We start from the raw sequence: 8304 nt of genomic DNA on the forward strand, positions 1-8304 counted from the left end.
GTTAAATCACTCCATTAAACCACAGAATTCAAGGATTTCTCCAAGACCTTTAACCCTTTGACACCTGAGCAAACTGGCTTTATTTCCTTCAAAGAGGAGCGACGGCCATAAAGAAGAAACTACTGTAAGATTAGTAAAAGATAAAGACAAAAACAAGGAATTAAGTGTCCAAAAATAAATAATGAAATCATTCTTATTAAAAATTATTTTCTGGACATTTTAAGGTTAATAAAAGATACTTTTCTACATTTCCTAATTTTTAAAAATTACATTTAACATTTTTTGTCTTTTTATCGAAAGAAATAAACCCAATCAGCTCAAATATGTGAAAGGCGTCCGAACGCAGCACAAGAAAAGAGACGCCGATCCGGTTTTCAAAGGGTTAAACAACAAAACCTGCTGAGCTCGATGAGAAAAAACGTTTGACAGAAGACACCAGTGAACCCGACATCCCCCCGCAGACAGACGTGATTCAATAAAACATTCAAATCAAGTTTGTGTTTGAGCCCAAAACTCGCCTCTTTGTTCTGAATCTACGGAGAAAAAGGAACAAGAAGCGACCACCGTGTTTTTGTCCCAAAGTTTATTATTAAGATACTTTACAGAGGTCAGACTCCTCGCGGCGTCTTGAAGTTCATGCCGATGGTCGGCTGCGTCACCTGCAGGTTGGACAGACCGCCGAAGTCCTGAGGAGCAGATTAAAAACACGCGTGAGCGCCGAACCAAACCTCAGAGAGAAAACTGCACATTTTAGGAGGAAACGTCTGTCGGCGAGCGCCAGGGTCCGACAGGAACGGAGAGTCCTGCAGACACGGGAAAGGCTCGCCGCTTCATCTGCCTGCACTATCAATGACCTGACGACCAGCACGCCACGATCACTTTCGATACAGGCGGGAAACACGCACACACACAGACATGCACACTCTCACACTTTCTCACACACACACACACACACACACACACACACACACACACACACACACACACACACACACACACACTCTTTCACACACACAGTTTAACACACGTTCAGCTCCAAAACGTCACTTTGACAACTTTAAAAACATATTTGTTGAGTCTGATTCTTCCAGAAAACACAAAAGCTTTTAAAAGCATTTCAAGCTTCCTGTCACATCAAATCAGTCGTTCAGAAATCAATCGTTCAGAAATCAATCGTTCAGAAATCAATCGTTCAGCAATCAATCGTTCAGCAATCAATCGTTCAGAAATCAATCGTTCAGAAATCAATCGTTCAGCAATCAATCGTTCAGAAATCAATCGTTCAGAAATCAATCGTTCAGAAATCAATCGTTCAGAGCGAGAGCCATATTTTGGAGGACGTGTACTGCCAAAACAAAACAAAAAAAACCTTGATAAATAAATTCTGCCATTAAATGCAATAGAACAAAATAAATGCATTTTTGAATAAATACACTTTAACATAAATATAACTTGAAAACAAATGCACTTACACAGATAAAAAACATGCAAACTTAAAACATCAATAAAATATAAATATAACATTAAATGCAAAATACCTACATTAATCGGTTTTTAAAATTAAATGCACTTAAACATTAAAAAAAGAACGTAAAATTTTTTTTTTTAAATGTAGAAAAAAAACTAAAATATAAATAACTGCAATGTAAGTTAATATATTTATATGAAAATATATGCAAAAAAACATTTTAAACACATTAATATGCCATTAAATGTTCCTTAAAAAAGTTTAAATATATGTAAAAATGACAATTAAATAATCCAAATAAAACAATTAAATGCAAATAAATTGATATGCCATTAAATTAATCCTCAATAAATAAACAAGGGAATATTAAATAATAAAAACACAGATTAGCAGTTTATATGCATTATTTTTTCTTCATTAATGTCATGTTAACTTATCGAGCATTTTTCGTTGTTTTGTTTCGGCAGCCTTTGTCCTCCGTACATTAAAGTCCGGCTCAGACCGAGGCAGCCGAATCTCCAAAACACCGAGCGCAGCCGTGAGCGTTTGAAGCACTTCGATTTCAGCGCAGAGTCGAGGTGATGACGCTCAGCGGAGGCAGAAGTGCGCACGTACACAGAAAAACACGTTTGGCTGATTAAAAGTTTCTCTCGAGTTGTTAAAAAGCGTCTTTGACCCTCTGCTCCGCGGCGAGCGCGGCACCTCATTAAGACGCTCGTTTGATGCTCTGACGCGGCGCTCGCTTCAGCACATCATTAAACCCAAATCCTGACTTCACCTCACAGAGACGGCGTCCTTCAGTCTGTGCACTTTTATATGATCTGATTTATCTAAAAACATTTTAAGCCGCCCTCTGCAACCGCACACAGAGAAGAAGAAGTTAGAACGGGTCTGCGCACGTGAGCTTTCCTACGGGAACCTGCGAACTGTCGGCGATCTCCGGATTCTGTGATCACGAGGCCTTAAGGTTCGTCACGGGCTGCAGAGCCCTCACGCGCTCCGGCTGAGCGCCACGCTTTTATTTATAAAGCGATTTTAGGCCACTCCCCCACTGTTTATGTGATTACGTCTCAAAAACTCAGAGCAGTTACCGTTTACGTTGCGATGATTTGGATTGATCAAACGCGCCCAAAGTTCAATGTGAATCTGGTAATTCGTCTTTTCAGCGATCTGCACCTGCTGCCTGAACTTCCTGCAGAACCCGGCGGATTTAAAGGAACCCTGAGAACCTTTAAAGACCGTCTGAGACTGAAGCAGCACAGATCACGCCTGTCCTTCTGGGAACGTAAACTTGAGTCTCGGTCCCGCTGCTGTTTGTCTCTTATTTGTTTTGTTTTGTTTTTATATTTCCTCCATACAAACATCCACTTCCTGCAGCCTCACACCCGTCACACTTTCAATTTTTCATTTCACTTCTAATTACTGACGAGAAGGAAGAACAAACCGGAATCAGCTTTAAATCATTTGGGGTTTGGGACGTTTTTGCCAAATTAACAAAACGTTTTCTTGTCGTTTGTATAAAAGAGAACAGATGAAAACAGAAACTCACCAGCAGCTTCAGCATCTCCTTTGTGTCGGGATCAACTTCAATCAGCTCCTGATCCAGAGCGGACACCTGCACAGGTGAGCACGCACACGGTTACACACGCGGTTACACACACGATTACACACACACACATACACACACAGAGCACATTTTAGGAGGAAACGTCTGTCGGCGAGCGCCAGGGTCCGACAGGAACGGAGAGTCCTGCAGACACGGGAAAGGCTCGCCGCTTCATCTGCCTGCACTATCAATGACCTGACGACCAGCACGCCACGATCACTTTCGATACAGGCGGGAAACACGCACACACTCTCTCTCTCTCACTCACACACACACACACACACACACACACACACACACACACACACACACACACACACAGAAGGATCCGTCTGTTTCACGTCACGCCCACAAATAAAAAAAAGGGTTGAAAGGGAACTTCGGGGTTCCCTCACATTTTCATGGACAAAAATTTAAAACTTTTCCATGACTATTCACTCAAACATTTTAGACTCAAACATTAGTAACTTTATTTATACGGAAAATGGGTTTGTTTTCTTTTTATCATTTCGGCGTCACACATGATGTATTCAAGCCTCTGAGAATTTGAAAATAATTTCTGGCAGCGTCATTTTTTAAAGAAAACAACGCTTCACACCACTTGTCTTAATCGATAAATAAATTCACAATGACAGTGTTTTTATAAATCACATGTAAGCGTCTGAAAGTGCCACGTGTCTCGGCGCTGCTCTCGATAACGATATTAAATCGTCTCCGGATACGAGACTATATTTCCCTGATTTAAAGGTTGCTTTACAGTAAAAGTGAAAATGTATTTTTCTCCACTAAAGGGACAGTTGCACTCGTTTTAATTTTTGTCTTTAGTCAGTCATTAAATCTACATTATTGATCAAAACTGGAATTGTTTTCATAGTTTTTCATAGAACCAATATTCATTCCTAAAATACTGTCACATCACAGAATTTGGTTTAAAAAATAAAAACTGTAACGTTGGATACGGTCTCCCAGGTCTAGCATTAATTAAAAAATATTGAGATATGTGTCATATATCGAGATATGACTGAGTGCAAACTAGCTATAAGAAATTAAAAACGTCACGTGTGTTTAAATTAGGACACAAGTTAAGTAAATAAATAATGGACATTTAAACCTAAAATCCTCGGCACAAAACACCAACAATTACACTCAATATTTGCAGTTCTAAATACGAAAAATGTGCATTTATATAAGAGTGAAAGAGTTTGCAAACATCATCATCATCACGCTCAGCGCTGTTTAACACGCCTAAAACCGGCCAATCAGAGAGCAGCCGCAGTGCGACCGCGTCCACCGACAACCTGCGAATATCTGGGCGTATATATTCGGATATTTGGCATGTTGGCGATTATCTGTATCTGCGTTTTGTCGGAACGATGGCGGATCACGTGATCACGTTTTTCCAAATTCTAAATTTTGACGGATATTTTCATTTTTATCGAATCAGTTGCATCAACTAACTGATGCTACTGTTCGAACATCAAACTGGGATTGCCGTTGATATCGTAGAAGGTTGTATATAAAATTTGGGAAGTCCCTTCTGTAGAACGTGAATGTATAAATATATTTCTATATCATCAGTAAGTGTGAACGGGAGAAATTTCACTTTTAGCGGCTTAATATTTGTGACTGATACATTTTTAGGTTTTGGATCGGCCTTTTGCTTTTGTGTTTGTCCATTTCTGTTTCGGCTAATTCGGGCTTTATTTCTGTTTTCTTTTCACTCATTCTTCATCATCATCATCATCATCACCATCATCATCATCATCATCATCATCACAACAACAACAACAACAACAACAACAACAACAACAACAACAACAGGTAACTTAAAAAACAAAAACAGTATCAGTGGATCCCTGGTTTGGATTACAAACGTGTCACTATGTGTGTGTGTGTGTGTGTGTGTGCGCGCGCGTGTGTGTGTGCGCTCACGTGTGTGTGTGTGTGAGAGCTCACGTGTGTGTGTGTGTGTGTGTGTGTGTGTGTGTGTGTGTGTGTGTGTGTGTGTGTGTGTGTGTGTGTGTGTGTGTGTGAGTGTGTGTGTGTGTGTGTGTGTGAGTGAGTGAGTGTGTGAGTGTGTGTGTGTGTGAGTGAGTGTGTGAGTGTGAGTGTGTGAGTGTGTGTGCGAGTGTGAGTGTGTGTGTGTGTGTGTGTGTGTGCGTGAGTGCGTGTGTGTGTGTGAGTGTGTGTGAGTGCGTGTGTGTGTGTGAGTGGTGTGTGAGTGTGTGTGTGTGTGTGTGTGTGTGTGTGAGTGGTGAGTGAGTGTGTGTGTGTGTGGTGAGTGGGTGTGAGTGTGAGTGTGTGTGTGTGTGTGTGTGTGTGTGTGTGAGTGTGTGAGTGTGAGTGTGTGTGTGTGTGTGTGTGTGTGTGTGTGTGTGTGTGTGTGTGTGTGTGTGTGTGTGTGTGTGTGTGTGTGTGTGTGTGTGTGTGTGTGAGTGAGTGTGTGAGTGTGTGTGTGTGTGAGAGTGAGTGCGTGAGTGTGTGTGTGTGTGTGTGTGTGTGTGTGTGTGTGTGTGGTGATGTGTTCACTGACCTCTGGGACGTAGTTATCTCTCCTCTCTCTCTCCTCCTCCTGCAGCTTGATGGAGATTCCTCTGACCGGACCCCTCTGGATCCTCTTCATCAGATGGGTCACATACCTACAGCAGCACAACGGAAACACTCAGTAAACAACAACAACAGGCAGTAAACAACAACAACAGGCAGTAAACAACAACAACAGGCAGTAAACAACAACAACAACAGGCAGTAAACATCAGTTGGAGCTCTGGTTCCAGCCAGATCATTGAACTGGACTCCTGTCTTTGTCCTAGTGTCTTTGTCCTAATGTCTTTGTCCTAGTGTCTTTGTCCTAATGTCTTTGTCCTAGTGTCTTTGTCCTAATGTCTTTGTCCTAATGTCTTTGTCCTGGCGTCTCTGTCCTGGTGTCTTTGTGCCAAAAAATATTACTTTCTTTCTTCTTAAAATGTTTTCTCCCTTTCTTTCTACGACATCATTTTAAATATGTGATGAAGAGAATTGTAAATATAGTTTTCTTGACATTTCTCTCATTTTTATTATTTCCACGTCACCTTTGACCCTTTTTTGTTTTGCACTGCAGACTCGTTCACGCTCATTATGTTTTTTCTGTCCTTAGACAGAAATCATTTTTCTCAGGTTTCAGAGATTAAATATTTCACTGATATATATAAATAAATCTATTTAATATAAATTTTTCACGTGACCCTGGTGTGTTGGAGAGTAATAAACATACGAAGCCTTATTTTTGAATCACACTATCCAGCATTATATTCGTGTTAAAAGCTCCTGTGGGCTGTGAGTGATTTCACTTACAAGAACGAGGAGTCCAGTTAAAGTCTGACTGAGCGTTTACGTGCTGGAGAGCGTTCGTCTCACTTCAGCGTGAATGTTTACAGGATTTTATTAAACCAGCTTGAGTCGCACCGACACAACAATTCGGCTTAAAAAACCCAATATTTGTCATTCGGTTGTTTATCCGTATCGTGTTTAATTTGAATGACGGCCAGTAAAAGTATGTCTTCCACTAAAACAACGGCAGGAACCTGTATTCTTAAACTCGACTAAACATTTGAGAACGACGTTTATGAAGAGTTAATATTCAAAATTCTACATTTCATTTTCTTATTGCTCTCGTAAAGTACTAATATCAGTATCGGCCCTAAAAACTGATCCCGCCGAGCCGCCAGCTGGTCGAAAAGCTCCATGGACGAACTAGAATCTTTACTTTCTGTAAATGTTTGTGCAGCTGGCGTTAGCGCCACGCTCCCACAGGAAGTGACGGGGAGAACACTACGACTGAAACGCAGCAGATTTTAGGAGGAAGCGTCTGTCGGCGAGCGCCAGGGTCCGACAGGAACGGAGAGTCCTGCAGACACGGGAAAGGCTCGTCGCTTCATCTGCCTGCACTATCAATGACCTGACGACCAGCACGCCACGATCACTTTCGATGCAGGCGGGCGTTGTTTCGGGCCGCGGTTGGCGGCGGTGGACTCACCCGGCGATCTTGTTGCGCAGCTTCTTGCTGGGGATGATGGCGATCTCCTCACACACCCTCTTGTTGGTGTGGAAGTCGCTCCCCAGCCGCGTGTAGTATTTCTCGATGATGACCCTGGCGGCCTTTTTCACCGTCTTGGTCCTGACGCGTCCCTGCGGGAAAGACACACGAAAACAGTCTTCAGTCTCCGTCCTGACGCCCGGAAAACCGTCCGCTCACTCAGACAGTGGGGCGGCGCTAAAAATCTCAACAGTCACAGAAACCGGCAAGACGCTTCTGTTCGCCGCCTTTTATTAACCCATTATTCACCTCTAACGCCGACGTCACCGTGATGTTACTGTCGATTTTCACCTTTTCAGATTTTATTCACCAGCTTTCAGCTTTTCTGGTTTTAAAGGAACTTTTAAAAATAAAATGAATTGTTTTTAAAGAACAACCAAATTACCACTTATTTTAATAATAAAAGTCTCCACAAATCGACCCGCTTATAGAAAAGCAAAAAAAATGGCCGTACAGTTTTTCAGAAAAAATAACATTAAAACAAAAAACAAAAGCACACAGCTGTTAAAAATCCCTGAATTATACATCAATTATACATGTACATGACATAACGTAGATAACAACGTACATAACGTAGATAACAACGTACATAACGTAGATAACAACGTACATAACGTAGATAACAACGTACATAACAGTCACGACTTTGACAAAAAACACTACAAATTGGAATCACCAGCAATTTTTAAAGAGAATAAAATATCTATATTTTTTTAAATTCACCCGAAAAACATTAAAAGACTAAACGAAATGCTCTTATTTTATAGAAGACATGTCCCCCGGTGTCCTCAGATGACACAGTTTGACCTGCACGTTTCTCACTGTTTAACGTCACGGACACAAACACCTGTCCGATAGGTGAGACACCGAGGCGGCGGCTTCACGGAGGCTCGTGAGCCCGGTCACGGAGGCTCGTGAGCCCGGTCACGGAGGCTGTCTCTCCGGGGTGAGCTACCTCCGGTTTAGCCGCCAAAGCTAACTAACGGAAGCACGTCTTTATCGGTAATTTTACCGGCTTCAAGAACCGCGTTTTCACCCCCAGAGCGACATCACTATTCCGCTGCTCCCGGTAAATACAGCCGGTTAATAGAGCCGGTAACAGTCGGTGAAACGTGAGAATGACGGCGGCTCATTCAGCGGCTCCGCAGCCAGCCG

At 42.0% G+C, this 8304-nt stretch overlaps 1 protein-coding gene and 3 non-coding genes across 4 annotated transcripts in view; all 4 read right to left on the bottom strand.

Annotated features, from left to right (window-relative positions):
* Positions 1 to 566: 566 nt before the first annotated feature.
* The window catches only part of LOC121966681 (small ribosomal subunit protein eS17), an 8025-nt gene continuing 287 nt past the window's right edge, over positions 567 to 8304 (bottom strand). The window contains exons 2-5 of the mRNA XM_088079508.1: positions 7090 to 7241; positions 5608 to 5713; positions 3018 to 3083; positions 567 to 686 (exon numbers count right to left, since the gene is read on the bottom strand). Of these exons, the coding sequence (XP_087935634.1) occupies positions 609 to 686; positions 3018 to 3083; positions 5608 to 5713; positions 7090 to 7241 (402 nt within the window). The 3' untranslated portion in view covers positions 567 to 608. The remainder of the gene's footprint in view (positions 687 to 3017; positions 3084 to 5607; positions 5714 to 7089; positions 7242 to 8304) is intronic.
* On the bottom strand, positions 766 to 892 carry LOC121966683 (small nucleolar RNA SNORA71). Its single transcript, XR_006107617.1, has one exon. It is a non-coding gene; the product is annotated as a small nucleolar RNA SNORA71 (small nucleolar RNA).
* On the bottom strand, positions 3181 to 3307 carry LOC121964373 (small nucleolar RNA SNORA71). The gene has a single exon (XR_006107350.1). It is a non-coding gene; the product is annotated as a small nucleolar RNA SNORA71 (small nucleolar RNA).
* On the bottom strand, positions 6923 to 7049 carry LOC121963174 (small nucleolar RNA SNORA71). The gene has a single exon (XR_006107202.1). It is a non-coding gene; the product is annotated as a small nucleolar RNA SNORA71 (small nucleolar RNA).

The sequence above is a fragment of the Plectropomus leopardus genome, chromosome 7 (genome assembly GCF_026936395.1).
Source record: "Plectropomus leopardus strain MGB_pleo_1.0 chromosome 7, ASM2693639v1, whole genome shotgun sequence".
In the NCBI taxonomy this organism is placed as follows: domain Eukaryota; kingdom Metazoa; phylum Chordata; class Actinopteri; order Perciformes; family Serranidae; genus Plectropomus; species Plectropomus leopardus.